The 27,128-nt window shown below is 42.1% G+C and overlaps 1 protein-coding gene across 2 annotated transcripts in view; it reads left to right on the forward strand.

Annotated features, from left to right (window-relative positions):
* Positions 1-210: 210 nt before the first annotated feature.
* The window catches only part of GFPT2 (glutamine--fructose-6-phosphate transaminase 2), a 43,154-nt gene continuing 16,236 nt past the window's right edge, over positions 211-27,128 (forward strand). Inside the window, exons 1-13 of one of the 2 annotated variants that reach the window (XM_077326672.1) lie at positions 211-348; positions 13,629-13,736; positions 16,303-16,401; positions 18,648-18,773; positions 19,250-19,308; positions 19,808-19,942; positions 20,453-20,514; positions 20,789-20,868; positions 22,753-22,870; positions 24,773-24,936; positions 25,579-25,674; positions 25,789-25,886; positions 26,416-26,536. In XM_077326672.1, coding sequence (XP_077182787.1) covers positions 342-348; positions 13,629-13,736; positions 16,303-16,401; positions 18,648-18,773; positions 19,250-19,308; positions 19,808-19,942; positions 20,453-20,514; positions 20,789-20,868; positions 22,753-22,870; positions 24,773-24,936; positions 25,579-25,674; positions 25,789-25,886; positions 26,416-26,536 — 1,273 coding nt within the window. In that variant the 5' untranslated portion in view covers positions 211-341. Of the gene's footprint in view, positions 349-415; positions 540-13,628; positions 13,737-16,302; positions 16,402-18,647; positions 18,774-19,249; positions 19,309-19,807; positions 19,943-20,452; positions 20,515-20,788; positions 20,869-22,752; positions 22,871-24,772; positions 24,937-25,578; positions 25,675-25,788; positions 25,887-26,415; positions 26,537-27,128 lie in introns of those variants that run through there. The other variant, XM_077326670.1, reaches the window with a different exon arrangement.

Consider the following 27,128-nt stretch of genomic DNA (forward strand, 5'->3'; position numbering starts at 1 on the left):
CAAAAAACACACCCCGGAGTGATGAGGGAGCTGGGAGCTCGTCTGCCACGAAGGCAGGGCAGGGGCTGTCCTTGTTCATGCCTCCCGCTATGCTGCCTCTACTTTACAAGGCTGAAGGCGCCTGTCAAGGAAAAGCCGCCACTAGCCATCTCTCTCTCCCCCCACCCCGGCAGGCTTGGTTGGCTCTCTCAGCCGACGAATCGGCGAAGGGGGCAGTCCGAGCCGTATTATAAAGCGCAGGCGGCCGCGGGAGAGGCGGAGGCGCCGGCGGTGGGTTGCTGGGGTCGGTTCTTGGCCAAGGAAGAGAAGGAGTCAAGGGGCTGCGCGCGCGGCCACCAGCCATGTGCGGTGAGTGAGGGACGGGGGCGAACTCTCGGAGTCGCTCGGCGGAAGGCTGTTAGGAGGAGCCAGGCTAGAGGCGAAAAGAGCTATGGGGAGGCGAGAAAGCCTAGCGGTTTTGCTGCATCGAAATCTCACCGGGGCTTTCCCATTGCCATTTGAGGGAGCCCTGCTTGAATTTTCGCAGGCGGACGAAAAAGGTATCCTTCCCCCCTTCCGTGCACAAAAAGAGAGGAGCCTATTTCCCTTCGCCGTGCAAGTTTTTTCTCTTTCCCCGTTCCCACCCTTGGTATATCAATGCCTCCCTTTCATCCGGGTAGCCATTAGCTCCAGCCTGTTGTGTCGGTGCTCGCTCCTAGCTATTCTCCCCCTAACGTCCTGCTTTATCCACTGGAAGAGTTCTGTCGGTGCCTTTTTTTTTAAAGGGTCAAGCTCTAAGCTCTCTGTAGACAACGCATCTTCTCATTGGGGTGTGGATTGAAAAGAAACAGGAGCGGAAGGACTTCAAAGAGCAAACTTTTATTTTTTTTCCCTCACATTATATCTCTCCATTTAAATGCCTCTTTGGAGGAACTGAAGTTCTTGAAAGTCCAGGTTTCTATTTGTTTCTGCTCCAAACTCCATTTTGGTGTCTGCCCTGATGATTAAAAAATTTATTTTTGTTCATGGTCTCAAATGGGACATAGCCAGTATGTGTTCACCAAGGACCAAGGCACCTTCTGTACAACAAGTAAAAATTGGATGAAATCTTGTCTTTATACTCAGGGGACTGCCAAAATTACTCAGTGGGTATGCTCACATAGCTACTCATTTAATATGTATTGTCTGTCTCTGCCTTTATCCGTAGCATCTTGGGACTCAAGTCAGATAATATAGAAACAATACCCCCCCCCCCCAGTTGCTGTTCAGTAGCATCACCTTGGCTGGGGGGCAGCCTGTCTAGCCTCACTGAAACTCGACAAAGGATCTCTAAAACTGTGCTGATATTTCTTGCATTATAATTTCTAGTGCTGCTATCACAGGACAATTGAACCAGCAAAATATCCTAGCAATTTACAGGGCAACCATAAACAGATTATATCCTTTTAGGCCCCACTGAACTCAATGGGGTTAGAATAGTGGAACTCTTAGGATGACCCTGTTACTAAAAGTTAAGTGGGTGTTCATTAGGTGTCATTAAGCAGGTATAGATAACTTGCCAATATTTAAATGTGACAATTAAGACCAGAGATTGATTTGGAAGATGAATGTAGATGGGCCTCCTTCAGATCTGTACATTCAGCTCAGGAAGTTTACTAGCCCTTCCAGTCAATTAAACCACCTTTTTCAAAGGTGAACAAGAAGTACCTTTTTCATGTGCATGAAGATTATATTCTACCAAAAGCATCCTAACTGCCTAATTTTGCCCCACTACATTAAAGAAAATATCAGAAATGCACTAGGTTATTGTTAGTTACTAGTCTGAGGTTCTGCATATAAATATAGGAAAGCATATTATGAAAAATAACATATCTGTGCTTTGATTGAGAAACAGATGTTAACATTATTAAAGCGCAGCTAAGTAACTAAAGAGTAGCCGTGAATCTGGTGTGCTTTCAGACCAACTCTGTGCTGCCGTAGCAACCGGACATTTTTAGTGATGTAAAAAGAATTTGTAAATAGAAATATGTTCTAAAAATGTCACTGGAAGTGGAAAAGTAAAGCTTCCTGTGCCAGGCTGAAAATCTTTCACAAAATGGATATAGTCTGTACACACTAGTATTCCACTGGGGGCAACCTCATAGAGTTCTTAACACAAGAGATGTTCAGAGGTGGCTTGCGATTACTTGCCTCTGTGTAGCAAATCTGATGTTCCTTAGTGGTCTCCCATCCAAATACTAATCAAGGCTAGGTTTGCCAGGTTCATCCACATTTCTGGCAGGGGAGTGCTTCCCAGGAGTGGGGAGAAATTATGCAACATCTTGACATTAAGTGATGTCGGCATATCAGAGATATTGTGGGTGGCACTCTAGCTTTTGGGCAAAGCTCTGGTAGAATTTGCTTCTAATCATGAAGTTTTGCCCCAAAACCAGACCGTTCCTCCTCCCATGAAGACCCTGCCTCCAGGTGACCTTAGCTGTTAAAATGCAGCGGACTCCTGATTTTTGTGGGGGTTGGAGGAGTTTAGAGGTGTCCAGAAAGCAGGGGACCCCTGTTTAGCTTCTAACCTTGCTTAGAGATCAGGTTAGCCTGGCATGTCCAGGTCAGGTAATTCAGCTATGTACATTTTAAAAACTAAATTCATTTTACCAAAGCTTCAGGCCTTTGAATGATTCTGAAAGATAACAGTGGTTTGTTGGCTTTTGATAAGGCTTTTGATACTTAAGTTGTGTAGCATTAACACTATAAATACCTGACCAGATTTAGTGGACTTAGAATATGTTAGAATTATTTTGAGAACCTGATCATATATTTACAAGCCACATATGGGATTATGGTAAGTAGTTGAATAAAATGAGATATGAAAGCTGAAAAAAGCCTAATGAGTTTGAGTGGTTTTGTGAAAACTTGCCTTTTGGTTTCTTGCAGTGTAGTCCAAAGCAGAGTTGTATCTACTGGGGCTCGGAGGTATAACACCAACCCTGTAGTCAGAATTCTTTTGTTGGGGAGGCAGTTTTTCTTACAGGGCAGTAACCTGAGGCAACATGTGTGGCTGCTGGCTGCCAGCCCTGACTCACGCGGGTCACTTTTCCTTCCCCCAAAAGGGTGTGAGCCCTGCTGCCGATTCCCACTCGGAGCCAGTGAAGAGTCTCTATTGATGGTGGCAAATGTGTGAGACATGAGCCAGGCCAGGGACACAGATGACCATGGAGTTTGGGCAACAGTAGCAGCCACTGCTGCCCCAGCTGCTGCTGTCTTCTCTCATGAAACAGGCTGCAGCAGCAATTCCTGTACTTGGTGGCAACACAGCAGTAGCAGCAGAGTTCATCAGCAGCCATGGCAGGCGCCCACTACCTGCTGCACTGCTTGCGCTCATTGGTACCCACCTCAAACGCAAAAGCACCATCACCCCACACTACCTGCCTGGCTCCGACACCAACCCATACAGCTCACTCTCTACTGCCACAGCCGCAAGGTTAGTGGGCCGATGCTGAGTGGGCAGGGCAATTTTTAGGAGAGGCATTGACCCTGCCAGCCCCCCTGTGGCTACAGACCTGTATAACATTATTTAGGATTTTGGATCACATCTGTTTTGTAGTATTAGAATTATTGAGAAATGATGCAAGAAATGATGCAGGATCACACAAAAGGCTTATGGCAAAACATTTTGTTGTCAAAATGGTCAGCCTGAGGCCTCTGGGAATCTCACACATGGGATTTGAAATCAATAACTTTCACCTAACATTTGTCCCCTAGTATTTGTTATTCAGAGGTACATTGCTGTTGAAAATAAAGGTCCCGTTCATGGGCAATGACAATGGATGGAATTGTTTGAACAATTCAAAAAGCCATTCAACCAGCCTTAAGCTTACCAGATATCTGAACTGCTGGATCTTATTGTGAGTGGAGAAAAATGGGAGATGGCTGAATGTATTGATCGCACTGCAAGGGAATGCTGGATTGTCATCCCAAAATATAGTGTGGAAGCAAGATACTAGTTTACATGAAGGTGGAATCCTGTGTAAGAATTACCACAAAAGCAGAGTCTTCTATGAAAGCGTAACTGAAGATATAGATAATATAAAGGAGGAAGTTAATAGTTTAGCAGATTTGCTTGAGTTCACTGAAAAGGAAATCTTTCTGCTCATGCAAAAACACTAGTGGATCAAACCCAGTGTTTCCATCTCAGAAGACAGAGGTTGCTTTGCAGCAAGATTTAGATATATTTAACAATCAGCTTTATATAAATACTATCCGCAGTACATGTTTAGAAAAAACAAGGGTACGTGTTCTGTCAGTCACAAGCCTCTTAAATATGGTACACTGATAGAAGAAGAAGAGTTGGTTCTTATATGCTGCTTTTCCCTACCTGAAGGAGGCTCAAGGCGCCTTCCCTTTCCTCTCCCCACAACAGACACCTTGTGAGGTGGGTGAGGCTGAGAAAGCCCTGATATCGCTGCTCTGTCAGAACAGTTTTATCAGTGCCGTGGCGAGCCCAAGGTCACCCAGCTGGTTGCATGTAGGGGAGCGCAGAATCGAACCTGGCATGCCAGATTAGAAGTCTGCACTCCTAGCCACTACACCAAACTAGCTTAATCCTGGCAAAATAACTCAAGAACCTACTTCCGTGTGGCATTTCCCCCCTAAAAGCTCTAAAGGATCCCTTCTTTACAAGCCAGTTACATTCTTGTGAGGGGAAGTAAGAACTTCAAAGCCGTGATGAGAGATAATAGGAGTCTCTAAAAAAAGATTAGCCTGTGCATTTCTAGCTAACTCACTGCTTGGACGCTTGGGTTTTTAAAGTGCTAGCATGGAGGCTCTCTGTCTGCTTCAGCTGTCTTTTGATAATCTTTTCATGTACAGCAGGGGTAGTCAAACTGCGGCCCTCCAGTTGTCCATGGACTACATTTCCCATGAGCCCCTGTCAGCATTTGTTGGCAGTGGCTCATGGGAATTGTAGTCCATGGACATCTGGAGGGCTGCAGTTTGACTACCCCTGCTGTACAGCATTATTTTGGTGTAGTTGTTCAGAAGTAATTTCATCATTTTGGTAGTTTTTAATTGAACTAATTTTAAGTAGGAGTACTTAATGTCCTCTGTTATCCCTTGATTGATAAAGTCAGCGGCATGATACAAGCTATGACACATGAAGTTTCTGTTAGGAAGTATGGTATAAATTTAAGAAATAAAGAAGATAGTGAGGTCAAAACAAAAATGATCTGCTGAAAATAAAAAGCTAACTATTTGTGTGAAGTTGCCATTCTTTTTGCTGCCTATAATATGGTGAAATCCTGTCATTTTAAAAAACAAAATCCACTTCAGCTAAAGCAGTGGTCCCCAACCCCCCGGTCCAGGGACCGAGACCGGTCTGCGGACCAGTCGGTACCGGGCTGCAGCTCCTCCTCCCCAGCTGCTGCATTGGGGGCTGCCCTGCCACTCTGCCACTGGCTCACCTTTGGTGCTCTCCAGTGGCTGCCGTTACTGGAGCTCCCCCTCGGCGTGGCACTGTGCAGCTGCTGCAGGCAGCACCCCCCAGCGGGCGGCGGGAACTCAGGGGTGCCAGCGGGAAAGCAAGTGGAGCAGGGGCTCAGGCGGCAGCGACATCCCTCAGCAAAAGATTAGCCCCCCCCCCCGGGCCTCAGTAAAATCGTCAAGCATTGACCGGTCCCCGGTGATAAAAAGGTTGGGGACAACTGAGCTAAAGCAAGGCGGGGAGGGGAGTTCATCATATAACCTAACATATTCTCAGATTCAAATGAGATATGCATTTTATAATCAACGAGGTATGTTTAAAACACCCAACATCAGTAGATGCTTCCCGATGTTCTCAAGAAGAGAATGAATGGTTCAGTGCACTGTTTTTAGTTTTTGTGGTTGACACAGCATTTTTTAAAAAGTATTTTGTCTGTTGCGAAGATTTCAGGATAGCCAGGCTCCCCATTAGGTTAACTGACCTTGACTTATTTTGACTGTAGAACCTAGGTCAATTAGTGGTTTTATTTTATTTTATTTGAAATATTCCATCCTATTTTCTCCTGTAAAGCACAATTCAAAGCAGCTTATAAAACACAAACTACAGTATGGGAACAATCCTAAACAGGCTTACTTGGAAGTGAGCCCCATTTTATACAGTGGGATTTACTCAAGGGAGAATGTTTTTTTAGGATTACATCCTTGAAAAATGACTTACTGTAAAATGCATATGTAAAGTTTCTAATATCCTCGGTTTCTGAGAACTTAATACACTCATTTACAAGGCCGAATAATCTGTTCTTAGAAGGAAGTGTGTAAAAAATGAATACATTTACCAGGAAGTATTAAACTGACAAGAAACCAGCACATTGTTAAAGTGTGTGTATATTATGGGATTAAGCAAGTTTAGAGTGGATTGTGGCCTTTGTGTTTTGAAAGTGAGTAGTTAATAAGTGTAAAAGAAGACACTATAGAATGTGTGTATTTTCATTTCCATGACTTAAAGAAATTGTAATATGTTCTTTGGCAGCCAATGCTATTGCTGTCGTTTTGTGTAGTAGTTTCTAGTGATTCTGAGCCTGCTAGTATGTATAAACAGGAGCAGTGATAGAGTTTAGCATAAACAAGGCCCCTTTACCAATCAGTGCACACTGGCTGCATTGTAGATGGATCCCTCATTTCCTTTCCTGGGCTGACACGGGCACAAAGATACTATATTGAGAGACTAGGGCTTGAAACACATGAAACGCTGGTTTGGAAAGTATTTAAAAGGCCCTGTAAAAAAGTTTTTAAAGTGCTGATCTGGAAACGCAGCAAAGAATTTGAGCTGAGTGCATGGAAACATGGTTAGTTGTCATAACCTTTGGAGATTTTCTAGCAGTCCCTGGTCAGCTTTTTATTTCACTCTCTGTCATGGCCTAAATATGGTAACATTTACCATAAAAGCAAAAACATGCTCTGAATGGACTATACATACAAATGTAACTTCCTAACAGACTTGTGAAATTCTGGGTATATTTGAGAGTTTCCTTTTTCATTATAAAAGGTTATATGTTTAAAACTAAAGTTCGTTTCCAAAAGTCTAGCAAGTATCTTCTGATGTCCTTTCCATCCTAGAGATAGGGACCTGACATGGCAACTGATTTATGGCAACACACTGTACTGATATGGCAACCCTATGATTAATGATCTCCAAAATGTTCTAACATTAGCACCCTTGCTCATGTCTTAAATGAGGACCATGACTTCCTTTATTGAGTCAAGCTATCTGTCTTTTCCATTGACTCTTGTCTTATAATGTGACCAAAATATGATAGCCTCAGTTTAGTCATTTTAACTAATAGGGAGAGTTCAAACTTGATTTGATATAGAACCCACTTGTTGGTCTTTCTGGCAGACCACCAAGTTCATAAAACTCTCCTGTCATCTTTCTTCATTACCAAGCTTTCACATCCATGTATAATAACATGGAATGTCATAATATGAATTATTTTGATCATGGTCACCAGTGACACATTCTTATGTTCAAGAATCTTTTCTAGCTGCTTCATGGCTGCCCTTCCCAGTTTAAATCACCTTCTGATTACTTGGTTGCAGCTTCCTTTTTGGTGGATGATGGAGACAAGGAATAGAAAATCATGAACAATTTCAATTTCTTCATCATTAATCTCAAAGTCCTGTAATTATCCAGTAGTATTACTTTTATCTGCTTGATGTTCAGCTACAGTCATGTTTCGGCACTGCTTTAACCTTCATCAGGTCTTCATTATTTTCTGCCAGTAATATGGCATCATCTGCATTTTTCAAATTGTTAGTATTCCTTTCACCAATTTTCACTCCAGTTTCATCTAAATCTAGTCCATTTTCCTTCTCATATGTTCTGCATTTAGATTAAAGAGACCAGGAGATAAAATACATCCTTGTCTGACACCTTTGCCGATTGTTTCGCCATATTCTGTCTCTTATCTAAAGCACATGTTATGCAGCAAAACAATCACCTATTTCTTTTTAAACCAACCATAACTTTTCATGAACCTGGAGAAGGGTTGCCTGCATTTATTGAGAAAAATTGTTAACTGTTGTACTGTAACGGTTGTTGTTAGGTGTGAAGTCGTGTCCGACCCATCGTGACCCCATGGACAATGATCCTTCAGGCCTTCCTGTCATCTACCATTCCCCGGAGTCCATTTAAGTTTGCACCTACTGCTTCAGTGACTCCATCCAGCCACCTCATTCTCTGTCATCCCCTTCTTCTTTTGCCCTCGATCGCTCCCAGCATTAGGCTCTTCTTAAGGGAGTCCTTCCTTCTCATGAGGTGGCCAAAGTATTTGAGTTTCATCTTCAGGATCTGGCCTTCTAAGGAGCAGTCAGGGCTGATCCCTTCTAGGACTGACCGGTTTGTTCGCCTTGCAGTCCAAGGGACTCGCAAGAGTCTTCTCCAGCACCAGAGTTCAAAAGCCTCAATTCTTTGATGCTCGGCCTTCCTTACGGTCCAACTTTCGCAGACATACGTTGCAACTGGGAATACCATAGCCTTGACTAAACGCACTTTTGTTGGCAGGGTGATGTCTCTGATTTTTAGGATGATGTCTAGATTTGCCATAGCTTTCCTCCCCAGGAGCAAGTATCTTTTAATTTCTTTGATGCAGTCCCCATCTGCAGTGATCTTGGAGCCCAGGAAAATAAAATCTGTCACTACCTCCATTTCTTCCCCATCTGTTTGCCAGGAATTGAGAGGGCCGGATGCCATGATCTTTGTTTTCTTGATGTTGAGTTTCAAGCCAACTTTTGCACTCTCCTCCTTCACCCGCATCAACAGGCTCTTTAGTTCCTCTTCACTTTCTGCCATTAGAGTGGTATCATCTGCATATCTGAGGTTGTTGATATTTCTCCCTGCAATCTTGATCCCAATTTGTGACTCCTCTAATCCCGCCTTTCTCATGATGTGCTCCGCATACAAGTTAAATAGGCAAGGGGACAGTATACAGCCTTGCTGAACTCCTTTCTCAATTTTGAACCAATCATGTTCCATGTTCAGTTCTTACTGTTGCTTCTTGACCTGCATATAAGTTTCCCAAGAGACAAATAAGATGCTCTGGTATTCCCATCTCTTTAAGAACTTGCCACAATTTGTTGTGCTCCACACAATCAAAGGCTTTAGCATATTCAATGAAGCAGAAGTAGATGTTCTTCTGGAACTCCCTAGCTTTCTCCATGATCCAGTATATGTTGGCAATTTGATCTCTAGTTCCTCTGCCGTTTCGAAATCCTGCCTGTACTTCTGGAAGTTCTCGGACCACATATTGCTGGAGCCTAGCTTGTACAATTTTGAGTGTAACTTTGCTAGCATGAGAAATGAGTGCAATGGTGCAGTAGTTTGAACATTCTTTGGCATTGCCCTTCTTTGGGATTGGAATGTAAACTGACCTTTTCCAATCCTGTGGCCATTGTTGAGTTTTCCAAATTTGCTGGAATATTGAGTGTAGCACTTTTACTGCATCGTCTTTTAAGGTTTTGAATAGTTCAACTGGAATGCTATCACCACCACTAGCTTTATTGTTGCTCAGACTTCCTAAGGCCCATTTGACTTCACATTCCAGGATGTCTGGCTCCAGGTCAGTAACTACCCCATTGTGGTTATCAGGGATGTTAAGCTCGCTCTTGTATAGTTCTTCTGTATAATTTTGCCTGCTTTTTAAAATCTCTTCTGTTTCTGTTAGGTCCCTACCATTTTGGTCCCTTATCATATCCATCTTTGCATGAAACGTAGATCTCTGGTCCTCCTGATTCTATTGTTTTCTTCTATTTGTTTGCACTGTTCATTTAAGAAGGCATTCTTATCTCTTCTAGCTTTTCTCTGGAATTCCGCATTCAATTGGGTGTATCGTTCTCTTTCTCCCTTGCCTTTCACTTCCCTTCTCTCCTTAGCTATTTGTAAAGCTTCCTCAGACAACCATTTTGATTTCTTTCATTTCTTTTTCTTTGGGATGGTTTTAGTTGCTACCTCTTATACAATGTTGCGAACCTCCGTCCATAGTTCTTCAGGCACTCTGTCTATCAGATCTAATTCCTGAAATCTATTTGTCACCTCTACTGTATATTCGTCGGAGATATGATTTAGTTCATACCTGACTGGCCTAGTGCTTTTCCCTACTTTCTTCAATTTAAGCCTAAATTTTGCAACAAGAAGCTGATGATCTGAACCACAATCAGCTCCTGGTCTTGTTATAGTGACTGGATAGAACTTTTCCATCTTTGGCTGCAGAGCACATAGTCAATCTGATTTCTGTGTTGACCATCTGGTGATGTCCATGTGTAGAGTTGTCTCTTGGGTTGTTGGAAAAGAGTGTTTGCTATGACCATTATATTCTCTTGACAAAATTCTACCAGCCTGTGCCCTGCTTCATTTTGTACTCCAAGGCCAAACTTGTCTGTTATCCCGGTTATCTTTTGGCTTCCTACTTTAGCATTCCAATCCCCCATGATGATAAGCACATCATTTTTTGGTGTTGCTTCTAGAAGGTGTTGTAGGGCTTCATAGAACTGGTCAACTTCATCCTCTTCAGCAGCAGTGGTTGGGGCATAGACCTGCATTACTGTGATGTTGAATGGTTTGCCTTGGATTTGAACTGAGAACATTCTGTCATTTTGGAGATTGTATCCCAAGACTGAAAGAACCTCTTGTGGTGCAGAGTGGTAAGGCAGCCGTCTGAAAGCTTTGCCCATGAGGCTGGGAGTTCAATCCCAGCAGCCTGTTCAAGGTTGACTCAGCCTTCCATCCTTCCGAGATCGGTAAAATGAGTACCCAGCTTGCTGGGGGGTAAAACGGTAATGACTGGGGAAGGCACTGGCAAACCACCCCATATTGAGTCTGCCATGAAAACGCTAGAGGGCGTCATCCCAAGGGTCAGACATGACTCGGTGCTTGCACAGGGGATACCTTTACCTTTACCTTTTTTATCCCAAGACTGCTTTTCCTGCTCTCTTATTGATTATTAAGGCTACTCCATTTATTATGCGAGATTCTTGTCCACAGTAGTATACCTGATGAATTAAATTCACCCATTCCTGTCCATTTTAGTTCACTGATTCCTAAAATGTCGATGTTCAGTCTTGTCATCTCTTGTTTAACCACGTCCAGCTTGCCTTGATTCATAGATCAGGTTCCTATGGAATAAATATCTTTACAGCATCGGACTGTCTTTTCGCCACCAGTTACTTCCACAACTGAGTGTGCTTTTGGCTTTGGCCCAGTCACTTCATTCATTCTGGCGCTACTCGTACTAGCCGTCTGCTCATCCCCAGTAGCATATTGGACACCTTCCGACCTAAGGGGCTCATCTTCCGGCGTCATATCATTTTGCCTTTTGAACTTGTCGATTGGGTTTTCATGGCAAAGGTACTGGAGTGGTTTGCCATTTCCTTCTCCAGTGGATCACCTTTTGTCAGAGCTCTCTGATATGATCTGTCCGTCTTGGGTGGCACGGCATAGCTCATAGCTTCACTGAGCTACGCAAGCCCCCTTGCCACGGCAAGGCAGCGATCCTTGAAGGGGGACTGTAACTATGGTCTTGGGTAAAGAAATGAAGTAAAAGGCATCATTATAATAATGACAGTAAGGTAATAAATGTCATAGCATGTGGAACCAAATAGAGAATAAACTACCATTCAAAATCTCCCCTTTAGGCTCTGGATTTAGAAACATAATAGATAAGCAGGGTTTAGTTTTCTTCCTGGTTAAGAAAGTGGGAATTGTCTGCAATTAAAACAAAGATTTGATAATAAACAAATATATGATCTCATATTACAATGGTAAAGATCCTAATAACTAAAGTATTTTAGTTTTTGAATATCAACAATTTGAAGATCAGTTATTAATATTTATGTTATGTGTAGTATGTTACAAAAAGTTTTTGTCTTACAACTTATGTTGTAACTAGTTTCAAAGCCCCTTTATAAAAAGGGGTTTTGAAAGGGGAGAAGGCATCAGACCGGCAGGGAGGGAACCCCCAGCAGGCGCGCTTCGCGCGACTGCTGGGGGTTCCCTCGGACGGCGGTCTGACGCTGCGCGAGGCACTTCGCGCCTCCCGCAGCGTCAGACCGGCAGGGAGGGAATCCCCAGCAGGCGCGCTTCGCGCGACTGCTGGGGGTTCCCTCGGACGGCGGTCTGACGCTGCGCGAGGCGCTTCGCGCCTCCCGCAGCGTCAGACCGGCAGGGAGGGAATCCCCAGCAGGCGCGCTTCGCGCGACTGCTGGGGGTTCCCTCGTGCGGCGGTCTGACGCGGCGAGAGGCGCTTCCCTGCTTTGAGCCACATATACCTTTCCCATGAAATTTCCCTTTGGAAATTTTAAAACAGAGGCTAGATAGCCATCTGACGGAGAGGCTGATTCTGTGAAATCAAAGGGGTGGCAGGTTACAGTAGATGAGTAATTGGAATGTGAGTGTCCTGCATAGTGCAGGGGGTTGGACTAGGGGAGGTCCCTTCCAACTCTATGATTCTATGAAGTTTTTGAAAAGAGGCCAAGCTAAAACCCACAGTCTCTACACTCCAGTCCAGCATTCTAACCACTGGGCCAAGAAGGCAGATGCAAAGGAGTCATGCCATCAGGTATTAAGCACTCCACTGCAGCTGATATCACCACCAGCCATGTTGGAGAGAACATTGTAAAGATAGACATGACTCAGTGGAAAGGCTGTGGAGTAGCATGGCTAGGACTGCTGGTTTGATTCCAATGCTGAGAGAGTAGTGGAAGGCAGAAATTTTGGATATTTTGGAAATTTTGGCTGCTATTGGGAAGGGAGAATGATTGGCTGTTACGGTTGGCACTGTGTTTTACACCAGGGCTTATAGGTGGAGGTGCTCATGTTAAATTGGATACTTTCTCTTTCCTGTTGTATGGGCTACACTGTGGTTTTTGTTTTCCGCCTGTTCTGAGGGGTGTTCCTGGGAAAAGTTTGCTTAGAGAATTGTCCAAGGCCTGCCACACACTTGGGCCCACCTGTTTTTCTGCTGGTGCAGCATTGTTCCATGCCATTATGAGATATGGCAGCATAGCACCTCGTTGGCTGCCTATATGCTTTTGCTCCCACCCTCAGGATTTCTGTGTTAGCTGCCTTTCTTCCTTATGAAATTCAAAGTGGCTTGCAACATAAATAGAGCATGTAACCTTCATGGTTTACATATTGCCACAACCAGAATGGTCCTTGCTAAGAAATGGAAGCAAAAAACAGGCCTCAAACTCATTGGCTGATGAATGTAAAACAGGCCCATACACTGGGGAAATGAATGGCCTACCAAGGTACTTCCAGGTTAGACTCATTACAGTCAAGGATTGTTCAGAGAATGGACAATGTGAGAGATAAGGGCTGTTATTTTCACAAGATTTTTATGGCTTAGGTCTATATGCTTGCCTTGCATCTATAATATATACTCTTTTTAATATGTATATATTTTATTATGTCAAATAGATATTTTTAAAAATTAAATAAGTTGTCTGAGCAAGAAAAGCCCTCTGAGCACAAGAAAAAAAAATCCTGAGACAAAATTTGATTAGTTGGAAAAACGATTCTTAGCACTTGACTTCACAGTACTTTATTTTTAACTTCTGAATATATCACACAAACCAATTAAAGTATATGCTTTTCTTTCTTCTCTTCACAACTCCATCTCCAACAGGAATCTTTGGTTATCTGAACTACAAAGTGCCTCGGACCAGGAAAGAGATATTTGAAACTCTAATAAAAGGACTACAAAGACTAGAATACAGAGGTTATGACTCTGCAGGTATGTAAACTATCGTGTACATATTAATGTTTGCAGTTACTGCCTTAGCACCACTTCCAACACAAACATTTTTATAGTGTGTGTGTGTGGAGGGAGATTTTTGAGATATAGAGCTGTCACCCTCATTTCCCTTTCTTCATCATTATATTTAGGTCAAAAAATGTATGATGATACAGGACAGGTTGTACATTGTCCAGCCCCTGCCTCACATCATTAGTTGTCCTTGAACATAATGTATGAAGTTTCCTTTGTCCTGTTAGGCAGGTAGCCTTCAACCTTTTCAGACCTGGGGCTATGCAGAAATGGGGGCCCGCTGCACTGCAAACTCATGACTTTAGAGAGGAAATCTGAGTGATGTGACCAGAAGAGGAGGAGCCAGAGTATGTGCATCTGCATGTTCTAGAAAAGGAAGTTTCTGCACATCTAAGTGATTTTATGGAAGATACTATCCCAGTGTTCCTCTTGATGTGTGAGCAAAGAGGCAGAAAGTGTGGTACGCTTGCTCTCTACACCTGTGCCTTAGCAGCAAAGAGGCAGAAAGTGTGGTACGCTTGCTCTCTACACCTGTGCCTTAGCAGCAGAACCTTCTAAAAATAAATAACACTGTAGCTCTTTGGACTTAGCAATCCAGCACATGGGGTCTTGTGGACATCTCATGATTCCAACCTATAGGATGTTAAGTGTAGTCGATACTTTGGCCACTTATTTCAGTACTTCCACACTTCTTAGGCCAGTGGTTCTCAACCTTCCTAATGCTGTGACCCTTTAATACAATTCCTCATGTTGTGGTGACCCCCAACCATAAGATTATGCAAGTGTTCTTTCACAGAAATTAAATCAAATCTGACCAATGGATTGAAGATCAATTGTTCATAATTATATATGAATTGGGTTTTTTACCGGGGTTTCTCAGTTGAGTTATGTCCCACCATGCCGATCTCGCTGTTTTCCGCTGCTCCAGACAGACTAACGCTCTTATCTCGATCTGCCTCGCAAGGCTGTTGTGTTGATGGCGCTCCTCTGGGCAAGCTGCTTGCCCTGCTGCGAGCCCTGTGAAAGGGTCATTTGACCCCTAAAAGGGTCCCAACCCCTAGGTTGAGAACCACTGTCTTAGGCACAAGTCTTTTCCAGCCCTGCTACCTCCTTAACTGGAGGCCCTGAGGAATGCATCTAAGCCTATCTACATGTAATTATGATTCTTTAATCAGCTGCTGCCCATTACCTTCCTCTCTTGCTGACAGTAAAATAGGGGGAATGAAGGAGAGAAGTGAAAGTGTGGTGGCAGCTCTTTGTATCTAATTGTATCATTGCCCTCTAATAGATCAGCAACTTCAGAGGTCAGTCCCAAGTAATCTTTAAGTATTCTTTTCTTTACTATGCATGGGTTGTTACTAAAGAAATGTGTGAGAACAACACTTTGAATTTCAAATGTCTTACATCATGAATCACTCTTCACGTTTTGGTAGGACTATTTTTCATTTGGGGTTTAGTGGTTAAGAACAATGGACTCCAATCGGGTTTTATTCCCCTCTTCCCGATGCAGTTAGCTGGGTGACCTTGGGTTGGTCATGGTCTGTTCTCATAGTTGAATCATAGAATCATAGCAGTTCTCATACAGCTCTCTCAGCTCCACCTACCTCACAGGGTGTCTATTGTGGGGAGAGGAAGGGAAAGATGTTTGTAAGTTGCTTTGGGACTTGTTCAGCTAGTGAAAAGTGGGGTATAAAACCCAACTCTTTTTCATGCTTTAGAGCAGTGGTCCCCAACCCCCGGTCCGGGGACCGATACTGGTCCGTAGATCAATTGGTACCGGGCAGCGGCTCCTCCTCGTCCTCCTCCCGCTGCTGCCTCGGGGGCTGCCCTGCCACTCTGCTGCTGGCTCACCTTTGGTGCTCTCTGGAAGTCGCCATGGTTGGGGCTGCCCCTCGGCGTGGCACTGCGCAGCTGCTGCTGGCAGCGCCCCCCAGAAGGTGGCGGGAAGTCAGGGGTGCCAGAGGGGAAGCAAATGGAGCAGGGCTCAGGTGGTGGCAGCGACGTCCCTCAGCAAAAGACTAACCCCCCCAGGCCTCAGTAAATTTGTCAAGCATTGACCGGTCCCTGGTGATAAAAAAGTTGGGGACCACTGCTTTAGAGGGTTTAATAATTGAATCTATGGTAATCTATATTTAATATTTTAAATTCATAGCCAGTTGAAGTGTACCTTAGACATTGCTGCTATGCTTTGGAGCTGATTTTGAAAAGCTTGCATTAATATGCGTTAAGGTCATTTCTGTAACTTCTACTTGGGTGACTTCAGAAGGTCAGCAGCGTTTAATAACAATGATTGAATGGGGGGGAGTTTATTTCTTTGAATGGTAGCTTACAATTTGGCTTAAAGAAAAAATAAAACTATTGAGGTCGTAATTTAGTTTTAGGCAAAATTATCCATAGCCAGGCAAGAGCTTAACCTTAGGAAGCCTGTCATCTACACATCTCACTGTGCAAATACTGACAAATAGCCTTGCCACTTCCATATAGTTCTCATAACTTTACATGAGGTTGTACAATAAGATGTTCTGTGTTTCAGGTGTTGCAATTGATGGGAATAATAATGAAGACAAGGAAAGGTATATCAAATTAGTCAAGAAAAGAGGGAAAGTCAAGGCTCTTGATGAGGAGTTGCAAAGTAAGTATGAAAAGTTATGTAGGCCTGACATTGAGACTGACTTTAAGCATATTTTTACATAGAAATCTACCATCTCAGTGGTACATTCAGGAGAGTATCCATGTTGTTCTGAAGCAGCAGAACAAAGTTTGAGTGGCATCTTTAAGACCAACGAAGTTTAATTCTGGGTATAAGCTTTAATGTGCATGCAGAAAAGATTATACCTATAATTTAACTTTGTTGGACTCAAACTTTATTCTATTTTAGTAGTAGTTATGATCTAGTATTGAATTTTTATAATATCCAGAGCTGCTGAAAATTGGAACGTTCTCATCCCGTATCAGCATGGCACCAACTAACTAAGTGCTTTTTAATCTTGTTCAGACAAGACAGAAGTACTACTAGTGGACAAGATGGTCTGACCTAGAATTTAAGATATCATCTGCTCTAGATAGCATTATATTCCCCATGAAGGAGCAGGTCCATAATCTGGAGGTCATCTCGAAGCCAGATCTACTGCTGGATAAGCAGGTAGCAGCATGGAAAGGAGTGCTTTTTACCTGCTTCAACTGGTTAGCCCACTGTAGCCCTTCCTGGCAGAAAAGATTTGATAACTGTGGTGTATGCCCTGATTATACCTACTGCAATGTGCTCTGAACAGGTCTGCCCTTAGAAAGTATTTGAAAACTTTAGTTGTTGAGTGGATTATATGAACTGTATTATTCTAGTCTTGGCCCACCTATGCTGGCTTTTCAGTATGTTTCCAGGCACAGTTCAAGGTTCAGGTCTTGATATTCAAAGCTCTATATGGGTTGGGACCAGCATACCTGAAGAACTGCCCTTATGAACCCACTCAATCACTTTGATAATGTTTGGAGGCCCTACTTTGGGTGCCCTTACCAGAAGGCTACACAGGTGGCAACCCAGGAGAGACCCTTCTACTTCAGTGGGGGAAGTGATCCAACAATGATTACGTCACACCTGTGCTCGCTTAGGTAGGGCTATTCTAATTCAAATGAATTGGGTAGCCTTACTGGGTGACCAAGGGCTGGCCTTCCAGTTTTTGGATAGCTGTCCATTCAGAGGTGGTTAGGCTTGTGAGTCGCTCGACTCAGCTACAATTCAGTTCCCTACCTTTGCTGCATTATTTTTCCAATGGAAAGAAGATCCTCAGGGGCTGTATCTGCTGGTCATTGGGTCCCACAAAGCCCCTTCTGATGTCATCTTCTGCCAGGGGGTGATGACTTTTCTCTTTCTTTTGGTGTTCCATGGTAATCCCTCTTTCCTGACTAGTATTTAATTGTTGTTTTTATGTGTTTGCCTATATTTTAACTCTGCTTTTAATTGCTTTAATGTTGTCTGTGTGAGTGTTTGAGGAGAGCTGATTTTAAATTTTTAAAATGTTATTTTATCATGTTTGTTGGTGGCCCCTGGGAAGGTAGAAGGGCAGGATATATTTTTTGTGAATGAATGAATGAATGAATGAATGAATGAATGAATGAATGCCTAAGAGTGACCTTGTAAAGGGTCTTTTCTGCTTCTGTCCAAATATACCACAACCCCCTGCTGACATTTCTACTTATTATTATTTATTACATTTCTAAACCACCCTTCTAAGACTGGCTTGACATGTGAGCCACAAATTGGCCAGTAGTGTGGTTTATGCTCTGCAGAAGTAAATAACAGATTGGAAAGAGGACAGACTTTGGAGCACACTATTGATGTTTCATCTAAGTTCCCTGAAGCAAGATTTTTCTTACGTTATGTGGAAAACAGTGATATTGCTGCTGACTATTCACTATGCAGCAAAAAAATCATATTTCTACAGCTTCCATTTATTTAAAGTGCTTACCAGTCATTATTTTGCACATCAAATGTATTTTTGCCCATGTAGTATACAGAGTCCAGGCGGCTTCCCTGTTACTTGCATTTTTCCAGTATTTGATATATTGTGCTTTGTTGCTAGGCAAATGTGATTCATTCTCCAGCCATCACATTCACTTCTGGGTTGAACTTGGTTGCATGAGTGTGTCTGATGTCATCTCAATTCTTTCCTGTTACTTTTGCTGAACTAATTACAGCTAACTGAATTACCCAATTTTCAAACTTAGAAATGTAAGGTCATGTTACAAATAAAGAAGCAATTCTTTTACCTGAGTTCTGAAATTTACAAATTCCTTATACTTTATACTCCAAAGAGACCTTGTTAATTTCTAATTTTAGTTTGATCATGAAGATGTTTAAACTTTGTTTTTTCTATTACACAGAACAAGGTGGTTTGGATTTAAAGGCAGATTTTGAGACACATTTTGGCATTGCTCACACTCGCTGGGCGACCCACGGAGTACCAAATGCTGTGAACTGTCACCCACAGCGATCAGATAAAAGTAATGGTAGGTACATTACGTTAAAAAGAAATCTGAAGGTGTTTGAATCGAAATTCTCAGGAACTGGCTCTGAAATATGTGTACACTTCAGTCAGAAGTGACAGAACCGCCCAGAGCTCCAAAGAATGGGCGGTATAAAAATCCAAATAAATAAAAGAGAGATTTTCACTAAAACAATGGAATTTTTCATTTTCCCAAGGTGCAGCCCCAGCATATCTGAAACATGACAGTCTGGTTCAAGCGTGCCTTTTATAAACAGGATTCCTTGTATGTAATTTTTCCTCAACCTTTAACAGACAAGCCAAAATCTTTGATCTAGTGATGGTGACTTAACTGACAGACTTGTTGAGAAAATAAACAAGAAATAGACTGCAAAAATTACATATTAAAATGGGCATTTAGAAGAGTCAGGTGCTTTTTAAAAATTACACCTTTGTGGTTTATTGTCACCTCATTCCCTTTATTGTTCTTATTACCTTCAGAATTTGTCGTTATTCACAATGGGATCATTACAAATTACAAAGACTTAAGGAAGTTTTTGGTAAGTGTATAATAAATGAATTACTCAAATGCTAGTATAATGTCTCAATGCTGTCTCTTGCTCAGCTTTCTCATGTGGACTTTTTGGGAAGATCGATCTTTGCCTGTCCTTTGTCATGCCAGAGTACCATGAGCATAGTTAAAATGAATTCCAGATACTTCCTCAACTCCCCCCCCCCCCCATCCAGGTCCTTTTTCTCACTGGCAGATTGGGAGAAAGTAGGTGAAAACAGCAAATAACTAATGTGGCGTGTATGTGTGTGCAATGCGATACATCTCCTTAAAGAAACCCCATAATATCTGATTATTATGAGGTGCCATTAATTTCATACTGCTGCAGTCATGTATTTAAATGTGTCTATGTGTAGCTTTGTTCTATGGCTTTAGAAAGTGGTGATAAAGCTAAATGGATATTTTTGTGTTTTGGGGTACAAATTGTGGATTTAAATAACTTGAGCAAAGAAAAATTCATGTTATATTTTTCCTTTAAACCATTCCAGGAGACCAAAGGCTATGAGTTTGAATCTGAAACTGATACTGAAACTATTCCAAAGCTGATCAAGTATGTGTATGATAACAATGAGATGGAAGACATAAGCTTCTCTGCCTTGGTTGAGAGAGTAATTCAGCAGTTGGTGAGTGGGGGACCCCCCCATATTGATTAAAGCTGTATTGTGTTAAAGTATAAAAGGTTGGATCCTATGAGCCATTGGAAGTATTTATACTTGCAAGTATTTATAAACCACTTTTTATAGTTTTGATGTAGCAGGCCATAAGACAATTTTTAAAATTAAAATTGAATGGCAAACATAATGACATTAAAACAAATGGAAACTGCTAAAAAGGCTGAGAGGCTCAACGAACTTATATTAGACATGACTTAATTAAAAGCCAATTAAAAAGTCCCACTATGTTCATATACATACATCTAATAGCTGATTGGCAGTATTTTTGAATTTTTATTTTGCTCTGCTTTATTTGTGAAAGTGACTTTCAAGCAATAAAGACTGACAAAGAGATATTTTGGGAAGAGAGTGCAGCAGGCTAAGATGTGAACATACACCTTTCTTTCAATACTGTTGTTACCATTCCACTTTTTCAAATGTTAATGTAGAGTGGTTTTTCTTTTTTTCTTTTTCCTTCAGGAAGGAGCTTTTGCACTGGTTTTCAAAAGTATCCACTATCCAGGAGAAGCTGTTGCTACCAGGTTGGTAAATGTCTTTTGTGCACAAAAGGAAGTGGGGTGTATCCTGTGAATTTTCCTAATTAAAAACTAGTCTATAAATTCACCCAATTTGTTTTTCTACCAATACATGGGATTGCACATGAGAGATTGCCAGTGGAATGGCTCTCTCTCTGTGAAACAGCAGTAGTTGCTTTCTACCTTGAGCTGAGGGAAAGTGAGATACAAATATTCTAATTCAATAGAAACATCCCTCATAAAATATTTGTAACTAACCTGTGATTTCACTATTTGACAGAAGGGGGAGTCCTCTACTTATTGGAGTTCGCAGTGAATCTAAGCTTTCCACTGAACAAATTCCTGTCTTGTATAGAACATGTAAGTTGTTAAAGCTTTTATTTATTTACCTACCTACCTACCGCCCTTCCCTTGCAACTCAAGACAATTTATAAGGAAACTATCAAGTAAATACAATATAGGTTCGGTAGCTACAATTAATAATAACACTGGTAACAGCAATAATAACATGATTGATAACTGATAGTTATTATATCAACTGCAACCCCACAGATTAGTCAGTGCAGTATGCCCCATGGTGTACCTGATGGGCATCTCTGAAGAGGGGGGTTCTGGATGCCTGGCAGAAGAGCTCCATTTTGCAGGCCCTGCAGAACTGTGCCACCTCCAGCAGGGCCCAGATTTATTCTGGGAGCTCATGCCACTGTGGGGGTGAGGACAGAGGATTATCTGGCTCTGGTTGAGGCCATCCCTCCTTGGTGCCAGGGATCCACAGCCAGTTGGTACATAGTGCTTTTGGGGGGCATAGGCAGAGAGGCGGTCCCTCTCTGTATGGCCTTAAAGGTGATTACCAAGATCTTAAGCTTGATCCTGGATTCACCTGGTAACCAGTACAGCTGTTGGTGTATAGGCTGTATGTGGGATATCCATGGTATATTAGTAAGAATCCTGGCTGCTGCATTCTGGACCAGTTGTGGTTTCTGGATCAGGGATAAGGGTATGCTCATGTAGAGCGAGTTGCAGAAATCCAGTCTAGAGGTGACTGTCACATGGGTCACTGTGGCTAGGTGTTCCAGGACCAAGTAGGGTACTCATAGCTTGGCTTGGCGACGGTGATGGAATGCCAGCCATATTACTCTTATTATCTGTACCTCCATAGAGAAGGAGGCGTCCAGGATCACACCCAGGTTTCTGGCAGAGTGAGCTACTATCAGCTGCACTCTGTCCAGGTAGGGCAATCACAGTTCCTTGCTTACACTCTTCCTACCCAGCCACAGGACCTCTGTCTTTGAAGGGTTGAGCTTCAGATGACTCTGCTTAAGCCATCTCATCACTGCTTCCAGGCATCTGGCTAAAGATTCTGGGGGTGAATCAGGGCGGCCATCCATCAGGAGGTAGAGCTGGGTGTCATCTACATGTTGGTGGCATTCCAGCCCGAACGTTGGGACTAGTTGGGCAAGAGAGTGCATAAAGATGTTAAACAAGATTGGAGAGGACCGCTCCGTGCAAGACTCCACGTGTGAGCTGGTAGTGGCTTGATTATCTCTAATTATAAAGGTGTTTTTAAAAAGAGAAATGGTCAAAATACAGGGTGGTTCATATAATATGTAAGTCATCATTTAGCTACTTTTATACTATGCAGGAATCAACCGTAAATGGATTTTTGTTGGTAGAAATTAGGCTGAAATTACATTAACAACCATGGTTCTTTTAAAGCTACTCTATTGATTGTATTTATAAACCTTGAAGTTTAGAAGCACTAAAAGTTACAGTATATAAGAATATATCCTAAAGGAAAATTAACTTGTTTTTTCATAAACACATGGGCACATTTGAGCTAATGTTAAGCCTATGTATAGTTTTCCCTCACTGAAATCAACAGAAGTGCTTAATTTTTCCTGCATGACAAAGTTTGGATCCAGAGGCACTTTGAAGACCAACAAAGTTTTATTCAAGGTATAAGTTTTCATGTGCATGCACGCTTCAGATACCACGTAAGCTTATACCTTGAAGAAAACTTTGTTGGGCTTAAAATTGTCTCTGGACTCAAACTTGGTTCTGCTACTTCAGACCAATTCAGCTATCCACTTGACTGAATCATAATGTTTCCTTAGTGAGGTAATTACCATATTTTTTTGTAATTCCTATGAGATACTAAGTTTGAAAAAAAACAACAGTTTCCAGGTATTGGCATTCTTTGTTTATATGAGTGCATTTTACTCATGCATGTTTGTTTTTTGATAGGTAACATTGAAAATGTAAAGAATATATGTAAAACAAGAATGAAAAGACTAGACAGTTCTACCTGCCTTCATGCTGTTGGAGATAAAGCAGTTGAATTTTTCTTTGCTTCAGATGCAAGGTAACTGAATAGCTGTCAGTTGGCCGAGCAATGATGCCATGCTGCTTAGCTGGTCCTTGACCCCAGCCTTGTAATTTAGTGGAGAAATGTAATCCAGCAAGATCTGTAAGGCTGCTGTTGGCCAAAGCTTATGAACAGTCCAAGCTGGAGAAGCTTGTGTATGCTATTCTAGCCTTTGCTGCTCAATGCTCTGTTTGGATAAGCAGGGAGGCTTCCATGCCATGGCCTGATGTACAGGGGCATACTTTGCAGGTCATGTGTAGTGGCAGGGAGGCGGGGAGCTCGTTTTCACACTAGTCACAGTGGATGAGTGTGCACTCTGCCACCTAGTCCTTTGGTATGCATTGAAGCTTTGTATCCTGTCTTTCAACTGTGATCAGGGATTGAGTTCTGAACATGCTGGAAAAGTGGGCAAATAAGAACAAGATACAATTCAATAAGGATAAGTGCAGAGTTCTTCATCTGGGTCACAAAAATGAGAAACATGCGTACTGGGTGGGAGGTACAATCCTAGGGAACAGGGTGTGTGAATATCTTGGGATACTTGTGGACTGTAAGCTAAATATGAGCAGACAGTGTGATGTGGTGGTAAAGAAGGCAAATTCCGTGCCGTCTTGGAACTGTATCAACAGAAGTATCACATCAAAATTGCAAGATGTCATAGTCCCATAGTCCCATTGGTTAGATCGCACATGGAGTATCATGAACAGTTCTTTCTTTATTTTATTTTATATTTATATACCACCTTCCCCGGAGGCTCAAGGCGGTTTACATAAAATGTATAAACAATACAAGAAACAAACCATAACATATAAATAACCATATATACTACTAACTGATAATTGTAACAGTGGTAATGGTGCAAACAGGCCCAGGAGCAGAATGCATTGATGGATTTCTTTGATTTCAAAAAGGATGTGGACAAAATTGCGAGGGTACAGAGGAAAGCAATGGGGATGATCTGGGGCCTGGGGACCAAGCCCAGGAGGAAAGGCTGAGGGACTTGGGAATGTTCAGCCTGGTTGAGAGGGTACATGATGGCTGTCATTTGGAGAAGGGCAGGGAGCGGTTCCTGTTGGCAGGAGAGGATGGGACCTGCAGTAATGGCTTTAAATTATGTGTAGAAAAATACCAGCTAGATATCAGGAAAAAAATTGTTTACAGTTGAGAGTAGTTCAGTAAAATCGGCTGCCTTAAGGAGGTAGTGAGCTCCTTCACATTGGCAGTTTCTAAGTAGCAGCTGGACTTATCTTGGATACTTTAGGCTGATTGAGTAGGGAGTTGGACTAGATGTCCTGTATGGCCCCTTCCAACTCTGTGATTCTGCGATTGATATCCAAATTGAATTATATATAAATATGCTGCTCTTAATCCTTCGCCCTTAAGTAGAACACATTTACTTTCTTGGAAATTCCAGTTATTTTTACAGTCATTCTCCAGTGCCATCATCTGAAAGCTGTTTCAGCCTAAAATTCAGATGACATTAATAGCAGGAAACTAGATTCCCGGGCTTTCTCTGACATCTCTTTTCTGTGTCGTGACATAGCCAGTATAGTGATTGGAATTTCCAGACTAGGATCTGGGACACCTAGCCAAAAAAAGAGCTGATAATTAACCATTCATCCATGAATGCCATGGCTGCTGGAGAACAAAATAATTAGGCTGTAAAACATAATAACAAAAGGGAAATTGTAGGGAGAAGTGGAATGTGCTCAGTAGGACTTTTTTCCTACTGTACACAGGGTTTAGCCTGTGGGAATAGCATTGCTGAATTTATGTAAGAAACAGAGTGCTATATGAAGTGCATGGAACTAGTTTCAAAAGGAACAACAGACAAAAAATGCCCTACTGTAAAAAAATTGTCTCTAATCCTTCTGTTTGCTTCCTTTTCTCTCAAAAAAGTGCTGTAATTGAGCATACCAACAGAGTCATTTTCCTAGAAGATGATGACATTGCAGCCGTGGCTGAAGGGAAACTTTCTATTCATCGGCTAGAACGTTCAGCTAGCGATGACTCATCTCGAGCCATACAGACCTTGCAAATGGAACTGCAGCAGATCATGAAAGGTAAAGGCAAGCAGGTTGGTGATTTAGTTAGTTCAAGAGCATATAAAGACATCTTTTCTCACAAAAAACCCACATATCTTCCATTTTGCACCATATTCACAGTAAAACCAGCACAGGAACCTGGCAGAAAGAAAAAGAAATGAAGGAGAGTGATATGTATGCTGTCAAATACATCAATATCACTTCTGGAATCTGGTGCCCCCATGTCTGTGTAATAGTCCTGTGCATATCAGAGTCATCAAAATTAGATGTGTTGGGATACATATTTCAAGCAAGATCATCAGCCCCATTTTAGCTGTTAAGATTCTGACTATTACAACTGGATTGTTTTGGTGGAAGCGGTGTTTAGTCACTACAAAATGTTGCATTCCCTTGATTTCATTTGAGTATGCCACACCTCTTATGAAAGAGGTTTTAAGATTTTTTTTGCCTACTTATGGTTTCTGTTTAGGAAAATTACATAGGTGGAATTAAGCAAAAAGATCTAATCCCCCCTATATTGTGCCTCTAACTTTCCACTGTCAGCTATTTTATTTCCTGTTGACTTCCTGTCCCTGGTGATCTGCTGTAAATTTCATGTGTATTTTAAGATATTATAATAATAAAACCATTAAAATTTACAACATTATTTTGTGGAAACAGGCAATTTCAGTGCTTTTATGCAGAAGGAAATATTTGAACAACCAGAGTCTATTTTCAATACCATGAGAGGAAGAGTGAACTTTGAGACTAACCAAGGTAACTTGGCGGGCAGAGGAAGTACATCATTCTAATTCTACAAAACATTATCTTCACTCTGCATCAGAAACCTTAACTGATCTAAAGTTATCTGTGTGTATGTGTAAACTACAGTTCTTCTGGGAGGCTTGAAGGACCACTTGAAAGAAATCCGAAGGTGCAGGAGATTGATCATTATTGGCTGTGGGACCAGTTATCATGCTGCTGTGGCTGTAAGTTGAACATGCTTTGAATATCTTACAGACGGCTAGGAAGACTTTCTGTATCATGGAACTGGTAGTTTTTTAAATATATTAATACTAGTAAATAAGCCTGCTGCACTCTGAATGCAGCGGGCGCTAGCAGGGTTCAGGAGTGTCTGGGGCCAGCGCAGGCTTGGGGCGGCACATGAGCCGGATCCGGCTCGTCCTGGCCCCCCCCCCCCAATCGGCAGGCTCAAAGCCCCTGCCGATTGGGCCCTCCGATTGTCAGTCCGGGAGAAAGGGCCTATCGGCACCCTTCCTCATCACGGACAGGCCCTGCCCTCGGGGCCCTTAATGAATTATTTAATCCGCTCCGCTAGGAGCGGTTAAAGATTCCTTGTTAGAACTTTACACTGCAAACTCATCATGTACTTGTTTATTTATTCAGAAAAAATTTAGACTGTCAGCAGACTACTCACAAGGCTATGTACAAAGTAAAAATGACATGCAAACTATATTTACCAGATAAAATAAACAATACTTTGCCATATCATTATAGACTCGTCAAGTCTTGGAGGAGCTTACTGAGCTACCTGTGATGGTGGAACTTGCTAGTGATTTTATGGACCGAAATACTCCTGTATTTAGAGATGATGTGTGCTTTTTCACCAGCCAGTCTGGTGAGTTGTATTTTGTTTTATATTGTTCATCTTGACCCAAACTAATTCTTTAGAAATGGAAGTTTTTTGGCATTTTATTCTGGATCCCTCTTGGTTCAGTAACTGCTCTGCGCAGTCCTGACTGTTGTTACTTCAGAATCACTCTGAGGTAAAAAATTTTTACTCTCAAAAACAAGACCAGGCCAGTGAAATTTCAAACTGGGGCTTATGTAATTGCTGTGAGTTCACCCTTTTATTTGTTTGTTGATTTCTGGGTGCATACAGTCAAGAGCTGGCAGATGTGTGAACCTACAAACACCCACACTACTAATAAATAGGTTTTTTATAATAATAAATAACAAAAGGAAGCACTTTTTCACTTAAATGAGTAATTGAATTGTAGAATTCTGTTCCCATGATTACTATTGGAATTTCTGTGTAAAGTGTACTCAAGTTACAACTCACTTATGGCAATGCCAGCAAGGGACTTTCAAGGCAAGTGAAAAGCAGAGGTAGTTTGCAATTGCCTTATTCTACAGAGTCTTCCTTGGTGGTCTGATGAGACTGGACTATACTATGCCGCCCTCCATCCCAGCCATGAGAACTGATGGCT

The sequence above is a fragment of the Paroedura picta genome, chromosome 3 (assembly GCF_049243985.1).
Source record: "Paroedura picta isolate Pp20150507F chromosome 3, Ppicta_v3.0, whole genome shotgun sequence".
Taxonomy (NCBI): Eukaryota; Metazoa; Chordata; class Lepidosauria; order Squamata; family Gekkonidae; genus Paroedura; species Paroedura picta.